At 55.1% G+C, this 22,888-nt stretch overlaps 1 protein-coding gene across 3 annotated transcripts; it reads right to left on the bottom strand.

The window, feature by feature from the left end:
- Positions 1-719: 719 nt before the first annotated feature.
- INPP5B (inositol polyphosphate-5-phosphatase B) lies at positions 720-17,263 on the bottom strand. 3 transcript variants are annotated; one of them, XM_074926083.1, is made up of 22 exons: positions 17,105-17,263; positions 16,907-16,986; positions 16,261-16,358; positions 15,872-15,901; positions 15,345-15,455; positions 11,786-11,879; positions 10,261-10,449; positions 9,460-9,561; positions 8,943-9,057; positions 8,173-8,289; positions 7,148-7,335; positions 6,474-6,585; positions 6,215-6,324; positions 5,246-5,381; positions 4,578-4,688; positions 3,787-3,949; positions 3,401-3,636; positions 2,722-2,835; positions 2,295-2,379; positions 1,804-1,931; positions 1,438-1,549; positions 720-1,142 (listed from the first exon to the last, which is right to left on the bottom strand). In XM_074926083.1, exons 1-22 carry the CDS (start codon positions 17,159-17,161, stop codon positions 1,018-1,020), a joined length of 2,613 nt encoding a protein of 870 aa, XP_074782184.1. In that variant the 5' UTR covers positions 17,162-17,263; the 3' UTR covers positions 720-1,017. The 3 variants fall into 3 exon arrangements, with proteins under 3 accessions (XP_074782184.1, XP_074782183.1, XP_074782186.1); XM_074926082.1 differs by having other exon boundaries at positions 10,261-10,431; XM_074926085.1 differs by having other exon boundaries at positions 10,261-10,431; positions 11,786-11,876.
- Between the last annotated feature and the right edge of the window lie 5,625 nt (positions 17,264-22,888).

Here is a 22,888-nt window from a genome sequence, read left to right as displayed (position 1 = left end):
GCGCGGAAAGGCGCGTTACCAGCGCCAGGAGGGGAAGGGAGCGGTGGTGCCAGAGCAAGGCCCCGGGTCGGGAACCGGCCGCGAAGGCCGCGGCCCAGCCTGGCAGGCAGCGCGCGCGCCACAGCCAGCGTTAAAATAGATTTACAGCGTCAGAACGCAGTTACACGGCAGAAGAAACAGCCGCTTCTTCCATGACTGGCCTAAGTTCAGAGTAGAGCATGCAAAGCTATGATGGGTTTCCCTCGGTGCTCCCCGTTTACCTCAGCATTTTCAAAGATAAGCCATAGGATCCCCGTCGGACGGATCACGGCAGCTGCTGTCGGGCACGGGCACACAGTGACGGCCAGCAAACGCCCTCGCAGCTTAACCAGTATTTTCAAAGTCGGGGCTCCCCTGGGGCGGAGGCCTCTGTTCCTCACAGCAGCACCCGCCTCTCCCCCACACCCTCCCCACCATCTGCCAGGCACCACTCTACGCACCAGCCAGCGCCTGGTTTTAAAATAACCCATTTCTGCAGACCAGGCCCTCACCTCCATTGGATCACCAGTCCCTGTTGCTACGCTGCCTCAAAAAGAGCTACAGGGGTGGGGAGTGGAAGAGCCCAGACCGATTCCTGTAACACCCCGTGAACCGGGCAGGGGGCTGCTCCAGGCCCCTCACAATGTGACTTGGCCTAAACCAGCCAACACTGAAAGTGGCAGATAGATAGGCTGGAAAAATGCACTGAGATCTTTTTATTTAAATAACAAGGACTTAAAAATTCTGAGTTTAAATACAAGTTAAATAAAATACAGTGTAAATACCAGCTTTTATATTTTTGCTTGTCTACATACAGCTTATTTAGAAATCTGATATACTTTACAGCTTAAAACAGTGACACCTGATTCAAACTGTCTGCTGTGCCTTCAGAAGCAATAGATTGTATAAAATACTGTGATATTTTTTAAAAGCCACTATACAAAAAAATATTTTTACAGTAATTTGATATCTAAAAATAAGATTAGCTGCATCTGAAATTCATTGCAAGTTGTCTTCTCTCAAGAGGAACTGGTGGATAAATTGCTGAGCTTTCCTCTTTTCAGCTATATCAGGTGTAGGATGTCCAGGAGGAGGTCGAAGTAACAAGCCACCAAAGGTACTAGCTGCATTTAAATGTAAAAAGAGCCACAGACACACAATAAGAGCCCGTTAGCAGCGGGTTATCAAGGGCGATTCCACCAACCCCAATCCGTCCACCAGAGTGTCTGGGGGTTAAGATCTCTGAGCTGCTTGAGGACTTTTTTCTGGCTACTGCAATGACATTGTCTCGGGACCGTTTGCTCATTACCAGCGGCTCCAGACCAGCAGAGCTGTGACTGCACTCACTTCGGAGCAATGTGTTTTGTTACACAAACTGCAAAGCCCCTCTGACCAGAATGGTTATTTTGCTCGCCTTACCGAGAATATTCACATCCAAATGGTTTTTCCCTGAATTTTTCAGTAGTTCTCGCAGAAATGCCATTAGATATTCAAACACATTTTTATGGCACGCTGGCAGGTTAGAGATAATCTGAGAAAAAAAAAACAAAAAACAAAAAAACACCACAACATTTATATTGAAGACGTGGCAATGTCTTAGCAGCTTTGTCTACTACCAACATCACCGTGTCTGCACATACTAACAGCTCTTAATAACCAAGAAGCACCAGTTCTAGGTCCTTTTGATGATTAAGTTTCTGAGAGCAGAACCCTGTCCCTGCATAACCCATCTGGCCTCCCCTCCCTCCGGAATCTGAGGGGCAGTCTCAGCGAAGCCGGCAGTACCTGGCTGCTCAGCGGGTAGTTGCTGGCACTCTCCAAACAGCTGCTGTAGACCCTGTAGCAGACGACGGGCTCGGGCAGGCTCTCCAGGAAGAGCAGCAGCGCTTCTGCGACCGAGTGGTTGCTGCCAACTGGTCCAAAGGTTAAGGGCAAGCACAGCCTGATCTATTTTGGGCGTTTTTCTGCTGAAACATTAATCTTTGCTCAGGTCTCCGTGAGCTCTTCCTATTGTTCACAGCTCTGAGTTGGATCACTTGACCCTGCACAGCAAGCTGGCTGTTGGACACTTGGGTAACTCATCAACATTGTGAGGACTCAGCGGAGGATTCATGCTGATTACAAGGAGTAGTGAGATCTCTGCAGATCTCAGTTACCCCGAGATGACAGACAGTCACTTAAAAACCATGGCGGAGCATAAAAGACTGGTAAAATCTTTTCCAGCTTTGATCCCTAAGGCACAGCGAGCCTTACCAGACACCAGTCTAGAAGGATACGGAGGGTATCGTGCATTCCTTTGTCCAAACAATCTCGGATTTGCTCAAATTCGGATCTGAGGCCTGGCTGCTGAAACAGGTCCTCCTGCAAAGCAGACCGTTCGTTAGTCTCAAGGAAGATAAAAGTTATTTGGGTTAAATAGAGCAATGTCGTCATCATCTGGCTGTAAAAATCTCTCCAAATGGGTATTTATCAGCAGAAATCCCACCCTGAGCAGCTCTCGCTGGCACGTGCGCACGGACAAGGTCACCGTCACGGAACAGTGCACCCGCGGCACCAGGGTCACTCATCGCAGCTGTCCTTTATCTCTCTTTACCGTTGGCCAATCATCCACAGGTAGCCATGACTGCCATTACCAGTATTTTCTTCAAAACTAAACCTAACACAGACCAATAATTTTGTGTTCCCAGTAGAAACTCTGCCAACCTGCTGGGAAGCGTTGCGGTACAGGTGATCCACCATCATCCACAGCTCTTTCGGAATGTCCATGGGCTTTTCAGCTCCAACATCGTCATCACTCATTTCTAGTGGCATCAGGGTCTGAGAGAGGGAGGTGTAGGGAGGGGGGAGAAGAGAAGAGGTAGCTAGCCAAGTTCTCGTTCATCTCCGCAAAAATGCTTCACAGAACTTATACCTGAGGGTTAAGACTTGTTAAGAAACTCTGCGGCTTCACTCACCAGTCTTCACACCAGACTAGTACAACGGGCACATTTATATCAAAAGTCCAGACAGAAGAAACAAGCTGCTCTGACAAACAGGCTGCACCTACGCTCAGCTCTAGGGAAACATTCCATCAGGCCTCACGTACACAGTGCGGAGAAAGGCAAAGGCTCTGGGGAAAAGCTCTACACGTGGAAGCTGCACACCTCTTTTAAATGTGCGGGCAGAGCACACGTGGGGTCTTACTTGCAGCGCTCTCTGCACGGAACGGGTTGGTTCATCCATGTGAAGAGGAGGGGGGGCGGTGCCCAGGAGAGCACGAGCTCTATCCGCACTCAACTGTGGATCGGGGAAGTGGGGGAAGGCTCTCTAGCAATAAACAGGACTGAACATCTAGTTTCAATGGTTCTCGTGGGTTCGGAAGGGAATCTTGCCTTTAACTCACAAGTTTCCGAATGGATTCTGCTGACATGTCCTGGATCGGTTCCCTCATGTAACACAGCGTATGAATGGGAGACCCAAAGCAACTTGGCAAGTAGTTGCCTGTTACAGACAGAAAATAATCCTTCCCCCTGTTCAGATGCAAGACCAAGATGTCTTCAAGTTTTTCCTCTCCAGAGTTTAAGTGTGTAGCTGTTGATTTATTAACAAACACCTCCAACTCAATTGTGATTTCAGCATCTGCCAAAAGATGACAAAACCCCCCGTACCCAGTTATAAAAAGGTAGTAAACCAGTAAGCCTGCAAACAGGCCTCAAAACAGCAGAGAGAGCTAAGTCAGAAGGTGACAATTTTCGCTCACTAACAGGGGATGAACAGTGAGGAGCTCACCTGGGAGCAGAAAGCCCTTACTGGGGTTAGCGATCAGCCACTCCTTGCAGTAGGTTTCCTCATCTGGTTTGCTGATAAACTCGAACTGGCAGGGCACCGGTCCATTGCGGATTGTAAACTTCTCTGCCTGCAGCTGCATGTACTTAACATCCTCAAAATGGAACTAGGAACAAATGTCAGTCAACATCATCAGCCAGTTCCACCTTGCCAAGCACCAGCAGCAATTCCTGTCCCGGGGTTTAATCATTAAGCAGCAAGATACCCGGATTAACCCTCGTGCTCCCGCACCCCATCCCTTCCCGATTACAAAGGACTACGTTTGCTTACTCTGTAGGGTAAAGTCATTTGCATCAGCAGGCCCTTTAATGCTCCCCTCAAATAACCTCAAAGAAACCTGAGAACAAGATAGCCGTAGCCTCAAATGTCTCATTTGCTTATCTTTTTTAGTCCCCAACACACAAAGCAAATGCTGGTTTTGTGACCTTCTCCAAATCCTTCAGATTTTACATTTTATGTTTCAAACAAGTCAGAGCAAGGGCCACAAACTACCCTTTTACTCTCTCTCCCCACCCCAGGGAGTAACGCGCCCTGTCTTTCAGCTTGGTACTGTGAATGGAATTTACCTGCATCTAAACAGCAACAAGTATTTCTAGGGCTTGTAAACAGAGAACAGCTGGAGTCAAAACATTCTACTTGGGAACCAGACCCCGGGGTTTGGAATCCACCTGAGGTACTTCACGCTTTGGGGGTCTGGGGTTGCTCGGTTTCTCCAGCACACGAACACACCCTACCTCTCTCTGGGAGAGGGTCACCGAGGGAATGTTGGCGTTCTCCAGCTTATCCAGGGAGCGGACTATTTCCTCAAAGGCTTTTCGATAGAGCTCCTCGTTCACAACCTTCACCTGGAAAGGACACACGCTGCACCAAGCGGCAAGTACTGTGCCTCCGCAGGCAAGCCGTAACGCGGCTGGGAACAGGCATTTTTGATTGGATTTGAGCAGCACACGAGTGTGTACGGCATGTGGCAAACAGAGCCATCTCCTCAGCACCCAACAGCAAAGGACCTTGCCATAACGAGCAAGAGTCACCCAGTCAGGACTCGATCAGCTTCTTTTTCCTAAAAATGCCTGACAACACACTACTGTGTTGTCAATGATGTAGCATTCCTGCACTGCAAGTCTCTGTGAAATTAGGAAAATAAGAAAAAAGGCAAAAGAACACCTCTGAAGAAACATCTACAGGTATTCATGCATTATTCTGTTTAACTGAAGCATTATCAACACAGCCCGGGCTTACTATGAGCAACAATCCTATCTCAGTCTTATCTAGCCCAACTTTTAAGCCACTGTCCTCTGGGGATGCCATAAAAGCAGGAGGAGAGGGAAATCGGCAGAAGGTCCCTCCTCCTCCCCCTCTCCCCACACGGAGAGAGGCCAGCAGCTCCTCCTGCCGCACTCACCCCAACATCAAACACGGAGCTGACTGGCTTATGGTCACTGATCTTCAGAGCCATGTGGCTGCGGTAGCTCAGCTGAGCAACGTTGTGCCCTTTCCAGAGTATCCGATCGCACCACGCTGGAACACGACACTTCTCACTGGAACAGGTAAAAATCACAGTTCCCAGGCACGGGTCAGGGGGAGTAACGGCACGAGGCAGTATACTGCTCTCCCCTGACACGCCCTGGAGCTAGTTCTCTGTCAAAGCTGTATTTTCCAGTTTCTTTGAGGAGTTATAAACTCTACTGCTATCAGGTATCTCTAGATCACACTTTACTTTCTACTTCCTCAAAGATGCAATTATTTGTTTTGTTCTTTTGATATAATTAACATACAAAGCAATACTCAAGAACCATGAAAACTAAGCACTCAGGCACTACACTCAATGTTCGCTTTTTTTTTTCCACCGACTGCTGCACAGATTTAATTCCCGCACTTGGAGCCCACATTCCCACTTTACTAAGACCAGGCCGGCCGCTCTGTGCGGGTGTTAGAGGGATGGTGGTTCTGGAGAACCCTGGACAGATGCTGCGTTTCCACCCCCAGTGGCTCTGACCCGAGCAGGCACAGCAGGTGTCAGCAAATAAAAGATCCTAAAAATTTCGCTTGGGAAAAAAACCCCAACCAAACAAAAAGAATTAAACTAACTAAAATGATTTCTTAATGTTGTACACCTCTAACTAAGAGGAAACCCAACGGATTATTCCTGGAAAAAAGATTAGGAATATCTGACAAACAGCAGTGGAAGAAAAGCAACATAAATAGATGCAAACTGGAGATGGATTTGGAGCCAAGGGAGAGGAACAGCAATAATGTCAGAGCTGTTCCTATTTATAGACATTAGATCTGTAGGGTTTTTTAGCTTTGTTTTTACTTCCTTCAGCAATAACATGAGCCATTGGCAGCATCACGTACGAGGCGATCACCGTACCTTGTGTCCCAGTCATCACAGCCAGCATCATATTTGTACGTTGGCTGGAAAGAAATCTCTCCCTCTGTAAAGCCTTCGAAGGCTGCATTTGCATTCATTTGCCTCTTCAGCTATGAAAGAAAAAAAGACAAAACATTAAATATTAAATAAGCTCAAGCACAGTTCCCGTATGAGCTAGCGGGGGGATGTTCAGCACTGAGCGTGAGTGCAGTTTCTCAGTGGCAGGCTCAGCACCCCGCGGGCAGGCAGACGTCAGCACCTGGTCATACTGGCAGAGCTCTACGAACGCTTTCTCATCGACAAGCTGCTTCACTTTCGCCACGTCCAGTTCCTCCAGCCGATAGTTGAGGTCACCCAGCCATAAGATCACACTGAAAGAGAACGTACACCGGAGGTCTGCAGAGGCCTGAAGGTGTCCCACGGGCGAGCGGGTGGCGAGCTGGAGGCGCAGCAGTGCCCTACGCCAGCCAGCGCCAGCACGGGCTCTCCTCACCTCGACAGCTGGACGCGGGGCCTGCTCCCCATCAGAGAGAACAGGAGCAAAAACTTGAAAGAGAAGCTGCGTTTTCTACCTTTGCTGGTTTCAATTCCTGTTCTGCGTGTCTGTCACTAGCTCTTAGTAACTAGAGCTTTTAATATCCCACACGGGCTAAAGCCCACCCCGGACTGGGGGAATCGGTGCATGTTACTGCCCCAGTCCCACTTCATGCTTGAAAATAAAACAAGGCCTGGAAGAGCACAAGAAGGCGAGTGACAGAACTGGGCAGGTGACCACTCGTAAAACCAAGGTTGGGGTGAGGCGTGTCTGGCCGCACCAAGCCGACGGTCAGATCACGGGGCACCCTTCCCACGTCCCTGCCGAGAGAACCCCCCGGGACCCGCAGGGCGCGTCCTCGCCCGCGCAGCAATGGCGCGGGCAGGCGGGAAGCGTACTCATGTTTGCTGATAGTGAGAGGGGGCAAATTTGGATCCGGCTGGCAGAACTGCATCCGAGAGCAGATGTCTTTGAAGTCCTGGTTCCTCCGCTCATATTCCTCCATGTGAGCTGCAAGGTGAGAATTCACAACGCAGACGCTCGTGTTATGGAATTTAAACCTTATGGCCACACCTCCTTTGTTACCCTAAAAGATAAAGACAAAGATGTTGGTCAGAAGCTTCTACACAAGAGATGAATCCACAGTCCATGAGTTACTAGCAGTGGACAAGCCAGAAGACGCTGAGGCAGACCACTTAATTCCAGAGGAAGGAAAAGGCTGAAAGCACCAATTAGTGAGAATCACTTCGTGAAATCAAGTCAGTAACTCATGTGAAGGTTGCACACAGCAACAGAACACAGCAAGCACATGGAACTCTGCAGTTCAGGAATTAGCTAATACAAAAGGATATTAAAATCAGTAACACTGCTGGTCAGTTACTTCAGCAAGTCCCAAAACCTATTTAGCAACAAACTGGATCTTTCAACACAAACCATGAAAAAATTTTAAATGGAGGAAAAAGCACATGGCTTAGCTGGTCAGAAATACCTTTGACAAGTTATAGCTGCAGTGTTCACAGCAACTACATTCAAAGGGCACAGACTTCATTCCAGCAGCGTGGAATGGCAGGAGGCCAGGAAGTCCCCCTCAGGAAAACTGATGTGAATAGGCATGTTTCCTCTACTCACGTTTCCTTGTGTTATTTGGGCAAAATAACAGCCATCATCAAAAATCACACGAGAGCAAGGCACCATGTGGCCCAGCACATGCTATCAGAAAAAAACCCCTTGAGAGCAGCTCCTCCCTCGAGGCTTTGCGAGCACACGGCAGCTCCCTCGAGCACGGCCCTGCGCTGGCACAGGGGCAGGACCGTGTGCCCCCACCTGCAGCCCTCAGCTGGAGGAATAACCACTAGGCCTGCGGCGAGGGGCTCTCCAGGGCTCCTCTGAGCTCACCCTTCTCACGCACAGTTGCCGTTCTTACCATCCTGCCCATGATTCCAGTTCCCACAGTCTCAATTTCCACCTCGGAGATGTTCAAAGCAAGCTCTGCTCTCACATACAACAGAAGCATGATTCCCACGAGCCGCACAAGTTTCACCTGGAAAAGAGATCCTGTTCCATTAAATACTAGAATGGGAGAGGTCTGGTGAGAGAAGGCACATCGCCCCCCAGTCCAGAACACGGGTCACCAAAACACAGATGAAGACAGTCCTGGGTTCCAGGCTCATCCGCCGGCCCAGCGGGGCTCAGAGCACACAGGCACCCCAGCAGCACAGCACAGGGAGGAGCCAGGGACCAGCACCCAGAGAAGGGCGCTGAATCCCAAAGCAAAACCTACAGCACAGGCCCAGCCCACAGAAGGAGCTTCCCTTCAACTGCAGCGACAGGAGACAAAGCAGACCTAAGGAGCAGGAGCCAAAACACAGGCAGCATTCCTGCCAAGACACCTTCACCACTCCCTCCACCACACGCCGTGCAGACAGACACGGAGGAAGCTCAGACACTCCTGTTCTCTTCCCCCAAGGCAGCGGGAGCTTCCTTTGTGTGTGGATGCCCAGCTCTGGTCTGCGGTCCTGCCCCTGCCTCGGCACCTGCACGGCAACGCTGCCTGCTGCAGAGCACTTCGGGCTGGGCCAAACCCTGCAGTGAGCCCCTGGGAGACACACAACTGAGAGCAAGAGGAAACAAAGGGCAGAGAGGCCCAGGTGGAAAACGACTCCACACACAAACCTCCCCAAGAGCCACCTGTACCTTTGCATATTTGGCATCTGGGTGCAGACTATCAGTTACAGCTTTAAACCATTCCTCTTCCTTCGGCGTGTCGTTGAAAAAGAAGGCTTCTTTACTCAGATCAAGCTCCTGGAAACTGCGTTAGAGGAAGGAACCCATGGATTCATGCACTTTTGTTTATAACTCTCCAGCCCTTTCCTCTGGGAAAGAACCAGATCAATTCATGCTCACTAAATTTACAACTGGAAGCTCAAATTCAGTTATGCTGATTTTAGAGCTATGCTAAAGCTAAATTACTGTTAGTATGAAAGTGAATGGCATTAAAGGTTTTGTAACACTGCAGTGCCAGAGTCCAACCATACCAGAAGAGCCCTCCCAGGCTATGCAAACACAGAGTCCAAGGCTGCGCAATGGGGTGAGGCAAAGCAAACACTCCTCAGCTGGGGGGTCCTGCCCAAGCACCCCCGGGCTACGGAGTCACAACCACCCCACCCACGGTGGAGGTTTGGGAGGACAGAGAACAGAAAGGGACACTCACCCCACACAGTAAATGTCCGGAGGCTCAGCGTCACATCTGAGCCAGGGCTGGAGGCTTTCCCTGGGCGACTGACCGTTCACATTGTACGTCCCAACGAAAAATCTGCGAAGGAACGAGCTAAATCCCAGAGCTGCAAACTGTGGAGCTGGTGGGAATACTGCTATTGCTGAACCTGTACTTAACGCTACACGTATCTCTTTAGGAGTAACGTGTTCCGGGGGGGAATCAGGAAAATGTGACAAAGTTTAAACCCCTAAAATTATCTAATTACAGCAGCGCCTCCACAGACGTGTTTTACAGAAGGATACACATTTTTACGTATAGTATTAAAAAAAGAAGGCCTGAGCTGTGCAGTAGAAGTTTGAAATGATAAATTCATAGAATGACATGCATAAAAGCATGTCAACCACGGTAAAGTTTTGGTCCTAATCATGTATTTCAGTCAAGCTTTTATGAGCTTATTGGAACAACTACATGGTGAAGTAGTGAGCAGAGGCAGTGAGGGAGAAGGCAGAGGTGCACAGAATCGATGCACTTCCAGACACAGTCTGAAATAAGCACAGGAAAACGTCATTTCAGAAAGGCCATTTTCTCAACAAGAACCACAAGGCAAGCCTTGACAGAGACGTGAATGAAATTCTTCTCTGCTGATGCCTAAATGAGGAAAGCAAGCTGTTCTGGAAAGTATGGATCATGCTTTTCTGCAGGGACGCTAGATGAAATAACGAACATGGGTTATTTTGACAGCTTATGCTAACTTACTCCTCGCAAAAATAAGTTCTTCTCAGGAATGATCATTACCTGAAGCTCTGAATGTGTGTGTAGGAATCCTCCATTTGTACAAGCTGAGATTTAACAATAGTATCTCTTAGTCCAAACTTTGGTTCTGATAAGATTGAAGCCTTGTTTGAAACCATGACGCTGGAGGACCGCACCATTTCAGTTGTCACTTCAGGTTTGAGTTTGGTTTGCCTGCAAACGAAAGCAAAACTGCAGGATGGAGCTCAGGCTATACACACCCCCGACACAGCTTATTTGTGCCACCGAGGACTGGATTGGTGCTTATCAGTCTGTTTCACTAAATAATCAGTGTTTGGGGTAAGCAAACAGGACTGAAATGAGCATTCCTTAGAACGGTTCAGATCTCTAGATAAAAACAGTTTAACTAACTGAAATAGCAAACGTCTGTCACTAACCTGGTGCAGCCTGTCGATTCCGAGCAGGCCTTACGCACACCTGGATGTCGATACAAAACCTGTCCACCCCTCCTGCTTACTGGAGCAAGGAGATGCAAAATCTCACCTCCCGCTGCCTCCACTCAGCCCTTCTGACCTCAGCAGAAGAATGAAAAACCGTGTTTGTTTAAAAAGCTCTCTGGTGGAAAACTCCCAGCTCTGCCTAGAGAGGAGGCAGCACGGAGTGGGTGGAGGTAGAGATGGTTTTATTTAGTATCATCTCACGGCTCTGCAGACTCCTTTGGCAACAGTAATAATGCCACAGCTTGGGAGTTCCCACAAGCAAGCGGACGGTATAAATCTAAGGTCAACAACCTGCACAGCAGTGCCAAGGACAGCACGCAGACAGGCTTTGAAGGACGTGCAGCAGGGTCCACAAAGTCCTGGGAACTGGAAAATTAAACTGCAACATTTTAAGAGTGTATCTCTGAGACAGGGTGGCCCTTAGCCAAAGCTCTCTGAATTCAAAATAAACAACGCTAGCGGGTCCGCCCCACTGAACAGCAGAAATATGCCCAAATAGGGGACTAGCAGGACTATCTCCCAGAGACTGTGCTGAAACTCCCACTGAAGTTCTGACAGCGTGCTTACGCTGAACTTTCTCCTCTCCTGACTAGAATCTGCAGATTCTCTTCTCAGAAAGTTGCCAACCTCTGCTGCAGATCCCTCCGCCCCTGGGAACTGCAGCCGGCACCGTCGCCAGCAGATGGAACCAGATAATGCGGCCGCAGGCTCCGGAGCCCTGGTTTGGGCACAGGCGCCAGAGACCAACCTCCCCGCTCGGCTTCCAGCCGAAGATCAGGAAGCCCAGACTAGAAAGCTCTCTGCACTCCCTTCTTCTTCCTCCAGACATCGAAGCATCGACAATTTGCCCACCACAGTTCACTCCATCCACACACAGTCACCCAGGAGCCCCCAGAACTGGGAGCTCTATGTATTCACTGTCCCTGTACAGAGATCCTCCGTGGAGGGCGGCACAGCTAAACCGGCAAGGAAACGCTGCCGCCACTTTGACTCCTCACTAGTTGATACACACATCCCCCTTCCACTGCTTCACCAAACCTGCGGGAGAAGCGACACAGATACCACACCTGGGAGCACTTTTATCGGTGCTGTCGTGGCCCCGGTGCTGACTGCCTGGGAGCTTTTTTCCATTCTGTCTGACGCCTTCAGAGCCAACCGCTTCTGGAAAAAAGCAGAGAGTTTCACACTAAACGCAAAGAGTACTGCAATTTATCAACACACTTATGCAAAGGCTGGCAAGAATCTGTGAGCAAAATATAATTTAGATTTGTGTGGAGAAACAGAGCACCCAACAGTCTCTCCTTCCGTTATCTGATGGATTTGGCTTATTTTGACAGGACTGCTGTGTGACGATGCCGAGCGGGACGGACAGCAGCCCACCGTGCAGCCACGGGGAGCAGCAGAACCGCGGGGTGCTGCCTGCCCGCTGCTGGAGCACGTTGCTGTTGGTTCTCCCTTACAGCTAAGCCAAACCAGGATTTAGCAGCACAAAGTCCAGGGCTTTATCCTGGGAATCCAGAAAATGAACGTTAATAACAGGTTTTTCCTTTCTGAAGCAAGACAGGAAGTACAAAGGAAGGAAGTAAATGGGGGAAAAAAATCCAAAAAAACCCCACCACACAACCATTGAAAGAGTTTCTACCTATCTGCAAATACACAGCAAAGCACAAGTGTCTCCCCTCTCGAGGCAGCACAGAACGGAGCCACCACGAGCCCACTACCTCCGCAGAAACAAGTGCCTCGGTGCAAACTGCACATTCCTGGAAAAGTAGCAGGGCTGCCACCACGCAAATACAACTAAATACAGGTGTGACACTCAACACGTCACACTACATTAGCAAAATCTGACCAGTCTTTCAGCATTTTGTTTCAGTTACAACATTCTACAAGTGGAAAAATAACAGTTGAAAAAGAGGATTCTGGGGGGGGGGGTGTCTCCGTGTTTAAGATGCACAAACAGCAAGCTCAAGATGGTGCTACTTAGCACATAAAGCTGACGACGATATAGAAATTGTTCTTAAAATTCTAAGGTTCTAGTCATTCAGCTGGACTTCTTCAGCGAGCACAATCCAGAAAAATTAAAATGTTGTCGCTGTCACAGTACATTGTCCAGGACGAGAGCGCAAACCAGAAACAGAACTTGAAGTACTTTACCTAAGCACTCAGAACATAAACAAGCCGACAAGAAGTGGCCCTATTCTCAGCTTGGAAAACCTCTCCTGCCCAAGAGCCCTCTGAGAATAAAGACTGCGTAAGAGGCTTTATCGCGGGTGGCTGCCGGCACACGTGACTCGGACTCACTGGGGAGGCCAGAGGCAGCCGGGGAGGGCTGACGGGGCGGGCGAGGGCCAGCGGCACGGGCGGGCGGGCACCTTTCCTCCACGGACATTGAGCACGTCAGCAGCGCTGCCCGCGCCTCTGCCGGCTCTCCCGGTAAAGGCCACGCAATGTACCTCGACAGCAACAAGAACCAGTGGAACTTTCTCTTCACCAGACAAGTGTTGCACCTGGAAGGGGAGGGGAGAAGCTCCCACACGGGACGACGGCACCTGCCAGCAGGCAGAAGGTGCCAGAACGGCCAGAGCTCCGTGCTGCTGGCGCGGCTGCTACGTGATCCAAAGGTCCCAGTCACACGCCACACTTGTGCACTCCAGCTCACTAGTGGAAATCAGTTTTAGGCAGGATGCTCCCAAGAAAGAGATCAGCCCTGGAAAAGGGCTGTTTCCTTTAGATAAATTTACATCTAGATACAGATGGCTCTAGCCAGAGGGATCTATATGTCACCAACCTGCAGCGGAGTATTTTAGCAAGATAATGACCTGGTTCGATAACTGCACTGGGCACAGAACTAAAGAGCTGTGCGCAGAGATTACAGAAGAGCAGAATATGCATGGCCTGAATCCGACAGGATTTGCAGTTAAAAGAGATTTAAGCAGTAATAAAGACGTTCTTGTTAGAAACGTGCAGTGACTGTTCTACAGCAGGAAAACGTATCATGTCTCCTGGATAAAGTAGGATCCATGCTTAGTGTTCAAAAGGGAGAATTAATTAGCCTTGGCATTTTTAGTTACATGGCTCTTAGCCAGTCTGCTCCTCACATAATGGAGGTGTAAGGAACAGTCCAGCAGGACTGTGCTGCCCCGGCCTGGGGGGAGCCTGCTTGTTCTTCTGGGGGTCCCAAGTGAAGCAACACCACCACTGAGGCTGTGCCTGCACACACAGGCACACAGGCTGGACTTCAGGTCGGGGTTTTCACCACAATCGTGACCATAAACTACAAGGTGAAGCACATTTAAAGCACGTTTAAATCCCTTTGTAGATGCTCCCATTCACTGGACAGCCTTAATTCACAGAAGATATCATGAACTAGTATCATTCTACCACTGCATCACACTGTATTTAAATGTCCTTTGATTTGTGTGTGAAAGTTGCTGACTCAAGTGTGCGTGTTCATTTAAGGACAGAAGGAGTTATAGCTGTTCCTGGAAAATGGCAGACAAAACCTCATTCTGATCAATTCATGTTCCAAAAGACCCCAAAGATGGCAGAGAGCATTTTCTTCTGCTAATACAAGACCAAAGGAAAAAAAAAAAAAGATCCCTAGACTCCCTTTGACTCAAGAAAAACACAATGAAGCCTGGAAAAGGCAACTCTGTCAAAGCACAAAGGCATGATCTGATAGGAGACCTACTTCCCAAGGAGCCAAAGCGCGTTGCTGTGCTCCAGATACAACAAAACCACGCCAGCAAAGGAGCCAGGGCTGGGTCTCATCCCGCCTGCTTTCCCTCCTAAGCATGAAGACATGCCCCAGTCGCTCCCAGTCAGTTCTAAGCTACCAGTTAAAACACCACATCTGAGGGGATGTTCCCTGATCCCGACCTTGGCTCAAACCCTGCCACGCAGCCGACAGAGCTCCAGAGTTCATCCCTTCTCTTTTTTAACACCCTACAGACAACACAGAACCCAGAAGAAGGAACGCCAGCAACACCAAACTGTGCCTGCGTGAATCAAGGGGAGCACAGCCTCCGTGAAGGTGGGCAAACGAGAAACGGTGTCATTCAGATTTTGAATCCCACACTGACCTCCAGGAATTGCTGTAGCTCTCTTGAATCTTCTCACACGTGTGCTCTGCAGAGAGGGAGACCGCGGGCTGTGCAGCAAAGCACCCACCCGGCAAGAGGGGAGGAGGACACAGCGCCGAGCAGGGTCAGGGCAGCACAGGGTGGGCAGCACCAGCCACCCCCTGTGATAATTGTGCCAGGCTGGGCCCGGCTGGGAGGTGGCAACAACGGTGGGAGGACAGGGCAAGCGGGGACGAAGCGAGCTGCCACCTTCAGAACTCTGCCTGGTCTTTCACAGCCCCGGCCCAAAGGAGCTTCCATTTGGCCTCTGGACGGCGCAAGCAGCAGGTTCCTTGTCGCAGCACCTGCGTCTGCTCAGCCAACGGCCGCCGGCCCCGCTGCGATGGCTGGCAACGGGGACCCTCACCAGGACGGTCCCATGCCAGTCTCGGCCACAGAGAGGCCGATGCTGCTCTTCCACACGGAGCAGAAACGTGCCAAGGCGACTGGCCAGCCCTCTCCCCCCAACCCGCGGGCCACCCCCAGCACCCGCCAGGGCTCGTACCTGCCCTGCATCTGCTGACCTCCTGCAGGAACGTGCGCGTGTGGGAGCCAAAAGGCAGCCGCACCGTGAGCCGATCGCCCGGGGAAGTTATCTGGATAGTCACGTCAGAGCCTAAAGACGAGAGAGATCTCGTGGTCAGGGCGGGCGAGCCCTCAGGAACCCAGCACCCTCCCCAGTTGGCAGCGGCGGGTGCATGTGTGCAGAATTCAGCAACAAACCCCCCCGCGCCTTCTCCACCCTGCACACAAGAAAGCCGTTCAAAAACATAAGAGTCGGCGGCTATAATAATTTTTATCCTGCTCATTCAGTGACAGTAATTAATCTCCCAGTAACCATTTTAAAGTGTTTGGAAAAAATCATTCTTTTGGTTGAACCGGGTGACAACGCTCGTTGGCATCACGGCCAGCAGCACGCCGGGCTCCCCAGCAGCCTGTCACAGGCCGGGTCAGGGGAGCCCCCGCTCCCGCCTCCCTGAGTGCGGCTGGTGCAGGCCCGGGATGCCCATGCACAGCACTAACGGCACTCACCGATGACACGAAGGTCACTGTCAAGTACAACTGTAAAAGCAAAACAAAGCTCAGTTAGGAAGCTCAGCGACAGGTTTGCAGACCGCGCAGATACTCTGAGCTGGCTGAGTTCCTCCAGCCCCAAATACTCCTGGTGCAAACAGAGACGGCAGAAACCTGTCCGGAGGCCACGGCTGGTGCTCGGGGGGCACAGGGTGCTCTGGGCGGCAGAGCAGCTAATCAAATCTAGCAGGGCCCTTCCAGCTCTGCCATGTGACACACAAGCGTCACCAGGGGTTACAAATTGAAGGAAAAATGTGAAGGCTGAACAGATCCCAAATCTCAGCAAGTAGAACAACAAAATGCGGACTCTAGCCCCCTTCACCCCCTTCTCTGGAGGGGATTAGTACCTTCTTCCACGGCGAAGCCTTCTGTGATGGGGATAACCCTCTCCAGGCAGACGTCCTCGGCCGCGATGGCCATGCGCCGGTGAGTGTACACGTGGATCCTGCAGCAGGGAGCGGGGCTGGAGGCAGCGCTTCGGACCCCCGCGGGGACGGGCAGAGCCCAGCTCAGCACAGCCCCACGCGACCCCCGGAGCCCACCCGCCTGCTCGGCCCTCACTTACACCGGGACGCGTTTATGTCACGGGCAAAACGCGCCAGCCCAAAACCTCGAGGGCCAGGGCTTTTCTCGGGAACCACCCAGGACGGCGAGGGGACACACCGCCCTCGCACCGCTGCCACCCCTCCTGGACCCCCGGCACCAAGCCTCTGCCATAAGGAGTTTTCAGGCGGTTTCCGAGGCCTGTCAGAGACCCGCAGAGCTCTGGCCTTTGCTGCGGAGGTTCCTCCCCCCCGGCCCCGGTGCCCACACGCTCCCCCCGGTGCCCAGCTCCCCCCGGTGCCCACACGCTCCCCCCGGTGCCCAGCTCCCCCCGGTGCCCAGCTCCCCCCGGTGCCCACACGCTCCCCCCGGTGCCCAGCTCCCCCCGGTGCCCAGCTCCCCCCGGTGCCCACACGCTCCCCCCGGTGCCCAGCTCCCGCCGGTACCCACGCGTGCTCCCCGCCGCTCTCCACCAGGCCCAGCAGCCGGCTCTCCAGGCTCTCCCCGCCGGCCAGGACACCCTGCACCGCCTTCGGCCCGGGTCAAGGAACTGCGGCGGGAGGCGGGAGCCCGGCGGGGGGAATGGGGAAGGGACGGGGAGGGCAGGGCAGGGGATGGGGGGCCCGTCGGGGCCGAAGCAAAGGATACGATCCGGCAGGTCGCGCCGGCCGCCAGACTCTCCTGGATGGCGACCGACTGGTCCATGCTCCGCACCGGCACCGGGCCCGGCGGCGGCTGCCCCGGCCCGGCCGCTCGGCGCGGATGTCGCGACGCGTCGCGCCCGCCCCGCGGGTCCCCCCGGGCTCCCCCCCGCCCCGCTCCGGCACCGCCCCGCGCGGCCCGTTCCCCCCCCCGCCGCTCCCGGGCTCCGGTAACCCCCCGCCGCGGGCGGGGCCCGGCGCTGCCGCCCGCCGGGTCGGCGCCGGACGCGGAATGACGCGGCGGGGCCGGGCCGGGCCGGGGGGAGCCGCGGGCACCCCCGGAAATAACGGGGCACGGCCCGGCACCGGGACTCGCCCCCGGCAGCGGCTCTCGACCGGCCCGGGGCTGCGAACGGCGGGGCCGGGGCCCGCCCGCAGCCGCCTCCGGCCGGGCAGGGCAGAGGAGGGGCCCGGCGGGGGTGAGTCCCCGCCGGGAGCGGGGGGGGACCCTCCGTCCCGCAGCACCGTGAGCCGCTTCGCCGCTGAATCTCCCGGGGCCCCGCCGGTCGGTGGCGCGAAGGAGACGCCGCGGGTGCGGGAGCGCGGCGGGGCCGCGGCCGCGGGCCGGGTTTGGGCCGGCGAGAGAGGGGAGTTGGGCCCGAAGCAGCTCCTGCACGGGTGCGGCGGCCGCGGCCGAGCCCCGGGGAGCAGGAGCAGGACACGGGCCCGTTAGAGAAGGCTGGGGCTGCGCCGGCAGCTGCCAGCACGGCCCCGGCCCCGAACGTCTGCGTCCAGCGCGAAACCCGGCTTTTTCCAGGGAAGGTGCCACGGCATGGTGTTTCTGAGATAGCAAGGCCCTGGCTTTCTTCCCGTTTTCACTCGCCAGGGCTATGCTGACATCATGGCCTGGAAAAAAAAAAACCGGAGCCCCGCGCCGGCTTGGATGCACCAGAAAGGGGCTGGCCGAGGCCCCGACACGTGGAGGGGCCGCCTGGGGCCCAGCCAGGCTCCGTCTGTGACATCCCGGCTTGGGGGTTCATCCAGCCCCTCATCACCGGCACCGCGGCCCCTGGCCCGGGCTGGCGAGCGAAGCCGCGGGGCAGGCGGCCACGCAAGGGGCCCGAGGGCCGGCAGCGCCTCATCCCCGCAGCACGGGGCTCTCCCTCCCCGCGAGCTGCGCCCCGAACACCCCATCACCGGCCAGGGGCCTGACACACACGGGTTTATATTTTTGCAATCTTTTCTTTCAAGAGACAGCAGCGGCAGGGGACAGCGGCGCAGGGTCGGCGGGGCACTGGCACCGTTGAATTCCGCCCGAGAAGCGACACGGCGGCTCGGGGTGACGCAGCAGGGCTGGGGGGAGCGCTGGGAGTGGTCCCTGCTCGGCCTGGAGCAGCAGAGAATCACAGATGGGAAACAGGATCATCTAAAGTGTGCAACACGTTTACATTAATCCCATTTTCCTGCCTAAAAATTGGAGATGAAACACAGTTACTGATTCTATGTACCCAGACAAGAGATATTTCAATACCGGAGCAGTTTTAAGCTAACAAGTCGGAGGGTTCCCAGAAGGGCTGCACTGCAAGCAGATTATTAACTAGAGCAGGCCCTGTGCCTTCAGTCAAGGCAGAATTTTCTAGTTTTTAAGCAGGCTTAACACCCTCTTGTTCCAGCCCCTGAGGTCACTCGTTCCAGCATCTGCAGTCCCTGCAGCACAGAGGCGCACGCTGCCGCAGCTCTCAGTAATTACCTGCAAGTCCCCCAGGACTACAGGTTTTGGGCAGGGCGGGGAAGAAGAATAAATACCTCCTTGTAGCTTCCTCAGCTCAGAGATAATGTGCTTTTCCTCTGGATGCACTGGGGGAGGCTCGGTTACAAGTATTTAAAATTCACTGAAACGTGAGACACCAAACAGGAGCCAGGACTCGCCCGTCCAAGGGAGGTGCAGGAATTAGAGTGGGCCTGGGGGGTGGGAGGGGGGTTTGGGATCAGCAGCAGGGAGTGCAGCTGCCCCTGAGCAGACCCCGGGGGAGCCGCGGTGGCGGCCTTCGGCCAGTTGGGCAAGAGCGGTGGTCCTGGTCCTGTGCTACCGTGGCGCCTGAGCAGCCCCCGGGGGAACGTTTTACCTTTCGTGGGCTCGGGGAGGGCCCCAACGGGAACGTGGTGCTGCAGGACAATGGGAACGGAGCCCAGAGCCCGGCAGCAACCTGCAGCCGCGGCCACAGCAGCCAGAGGCCCGGAGTCGCCCGGGCAGGGGGAGCAGCAGCCACCCGCAGCTGGGCCACCTCCTTCCTGGGACGGGGACTAACAGAGGGGGTTTGAGAGCGGCCTTGGCTGAAGTCACAGAGCAAGAGGGGTCCTAAGGAGCGCTGCAGAGCTCCGCTGCTGGAGGGCAGACCTGGACAGCTGCTCACCCCCCGAGGGGAGCAGAGACCCCGTAATTCAGGAGAAGGACGACCCCACACCCCACGAGCTTCAAGAACGGGGCCAGAGTCACCCGCCCGGCGCTGTTGATGTGGACTTTGCCGTCCAGTTTCAGGCAGCTGGCTCTCGGGGTTGCTGGGCAGCACTCCTGGTAACAGGCAGCCTTCATTCCCCCCACACAGGCTGGTTTGGCAGCCTTGCAGGCTTTGCTGCATCCCGCCACATAATTCAAGCCCGTCTTCTTCATCTGGAAGGAGGAGAGAGACGTTAGCCTGGGGCTCCTTGCAAACCTTTCTATTGGCATTGCAGGAACCACCAGGCCCCTGGGCACTCCCCAGCTCCTGGGCTGTCCTGCTCTTTAGCCCAAGGCCGTACCTCACAGAAGTCCTGCCCAACAAGGCATCTACCAACAGTCTTCTTGCCTCTGAAACATCCGTCCCCGTGACAGGAGAACGCTGCACACACTTTCCCCTAAAGAGAGGGCCAGAGGAGACACCGTCTGTTCATGGGTCGGAGAGCAGGACTCCCAGGACAAGAACTGAAATTCAGAGAGCCCGAGGGCTCCTTCCCCCCGCTCTGTCCTGCGGTGCTTGACTGGTGCTGTCTCGGGCGTTTTAGATACAAAGACCAACAGCACCCCATCCGAAACTGCAAGAAATTTCAGAGAAACACCCGCAGCGCAAACAAGTTTCAAGCCTCCTTTTCCTTCCTCTTAACAGGGCTCTGCGCAGATCAGCACCTTCCCCGCCAGGCAGGCCGGGGAGGCTGCAGGGCCAACCCATCTGAGCGCCGGGCGTGGGCACAGGCGCGTTTCACAGGGCTCGTTACAGACTCTCCTTTCGAAGGTCGTTAAGGATTTTGTTCCCTTTCCAGGGGCAGCTTTTGACCCTGTAACGCAGGTGCAGGAGGGACCCTTCCCGCTCCCCCCGCTCAGGTGGGCCTGCAGCCCCGGGAGAGCCCGTGGCCGCAGCAGCGTCTGCCCGGCCGGTACCTACGTTTCGGGGGGGAGCCCGGGGGGGGGTGGTGGTGGTCGCAGGCGGCGCAGTGGCGGGCGGCAGGTCACCTGCAGACACACAAGGAGTGCCGTGAGGCTGCGCCCAGCACTCGGCCCGCGGGGAGCCCCCACAGCCGGACAGACTCACCAGCGTGGCTCCCGCTGCGGCCCCTCGCCCCCCTCCCAGGGAGAGACAGAGCCCCCGGGCAGAGGGGGTGCAGCGACGCAGCCCTCTGCAGCGGGTTTTGTCCGCCCGTCCCCTCCTGTGCGGCAGGATCCACCCCAGACCTGGCACCGCCGCCGGGGACCCCGCGGGCAGTTACCGTAGGAGCTGGCATTGAGCTGCAGGCAGAGCGGGGAGTCGCAGCAGTCCAGGGCGCAGGGCTGCGTGCTGACGCTGCTGTTGGGCCTGCACGGCTCCGTGCCGCAGGCGCTGCTGCACCCGGCCGTGTAGTTTGTGCTGGAGAAACGATAAAGCTGCAACAGCAGAGCCAAAGGAAAAAACGCTAGGAGTGCGAAGAGATGCTGTTACGAAGGAGCAGAAATAACTGACAGCCTGCCACAGAGAGAGAAGCAGGAGACTGACACAGACTTAATACTGTGGGTTCCCGGTATAAAGAAAGGGAACACAGACTGTCCCTGACACAGCCCCCTGCACCTCCGTACCTGGCAGTGAGTCTCGTTATGGCAGGTCACCGTTTCGTTGGCACGGGCGCCGTCCTGGTAGCACCTCTCCCCAGAGCACTGAAAGCTCTGGCAGGTGAGCTGGAGGGAGAACACACTGGGTGTCACCCTGCGGCGGAGCCTCCTCACACGGCACCGGGCACTGTCCCCAGCCACGGCCTCGCTGTCCAGAGGGGCTGCCCCCTGCCCCCACCATCCCCGTCCGCCCCAGGAGATGCTGTCACGGGCTCCTGGCTCTCACGAGAGACCAGCTGGGCTAGTAACACCTGTAACACCCAGCCAAAGGCCCTCCTTCCACCCTCTTCCTTACCGGTGCTGCTTCTGTATGGTTCACCGAGGCATTGGTGGCCAGCGAGGCGTTGGTGTTGGCGGCCACCGAGGCATTGCTGGCGGCCACCGAGGCATTGCTGGCGGCCACCGAGGCAGTGCTGGCGGCCACCGAGGCAGTGCTGGCGGCCACCGAGGCAGTGCTGGCGGCCACCGAGGCAGTGCTGGCGGCCACCGAGGCAGTGCTGGCGGCTCTGCTGTGCTCTGGAAGACACAAAGTTCCCCTTTGGTGAAGGAAATGGCAACCTGGTGCTCAGCAAAGCCCGGCACCCCTCCCACGCCGCAGCAGGCCCCAAAGGGATCTGCGGAAAGCATCAGTCACGGTGGGACGTGGATGTCGGGCAGTGCCAGGATGTCCCAAACAAGGTCTGTTTGCAGCCCAGCAAGCAGTCAGACAGGCCACAGCAACAGCACTACGGACAGATGTTGCAACAGCTTCTCCCTCCCCCTTCCAGCTACGCTGCCTGTGAGGAACAGGCTTTTCTGGGGTCAAAACCTTCAGAAAAGGTTCCTCAGCGCAGCTCCACCCTACAGAATGCAGCCTGGAGGGGACAGGGACAAAGTCCCCGTTGCCCCACTCCCCACAGGACCCCCAGGTTTCCCTTGGGGTGCAGAGCTCACCTGCTGCGGCAAAAGGGTCCTGGACGCAGAGGTGCAGAGCCAGGGTGCAGAGCAGCAGGCCTGGAACAGAGCAGGGACGACTGAGACTGCTGCAGCCCGAAGAGCCCCCCCGGCAGCAGGAGCAGTTTGCCCTCAAACACCAAATCCAGCCCCCACCGGCCTCCTTGGAGCAGGGCGATGGCCCATTCGCTCAGGGAGGGTGTGAGGAGCCCCACAGACACCCCCGAGGTCAGGGACCCATGCTGGCCGCGGGGGACCAGCCCCGCTGCGGAAAGGCCCCCCCACCTGCCCCAAGCCCCCCCGAGCCCCAGGGAGCCTCTGGCACAGCAGGGGCAGGGACGGGTGTCCTGGGCTCGGCGGCACAGACACCGCTCCCCACGCTGCAGCGGAGCCCCCGCTACCTTGAACGGGGCGGACGAGCCATCGGGCACCTCCCATCTTCATCCCCCAGCCGCTTCGCCGGGACCTGTCAGGGAGAGGCACCGTCAGCGCCGGGCACAGGCGGGGGCAGCCCAGGGGCGCGGCAGCACCTGCTCCCCGCATCCGCCCGGCCCCCGGCCCGGGGGGCGGCAGAGACAACATCAGGACAAGTTACATAGAAGAGACTTTTCCCATTGAAGGTTTTGGGGGTTTTTTTGAGAAACCTTTCTCCTAGAAAATTCTGCAGCCTTTGTTCTGGATGCCAGAGAAATCCAGCTTGGTCAGTGCCACGCTTTTGGTCCCTGCGGTGGCAGGACACGC

The sequence above is a fragment of the Athene noctua genome, chromosome 24 (assembly GCF_965140245.1).
Source record: "Athene noctua chromosome 24, bAthNoc1.hap1.1, whole genome shotgun sequence".
NCBI classification, from domain to species: Eukaryota; Metazoa; Chordata; class Aves; order Strigiformes; family Strigidae; genus Athene; species Athene noctua.
Note: the sequence above shows the minus strand (reverse complement) of the source record. Positions and strands in the feature narration are given on the sequence as shown.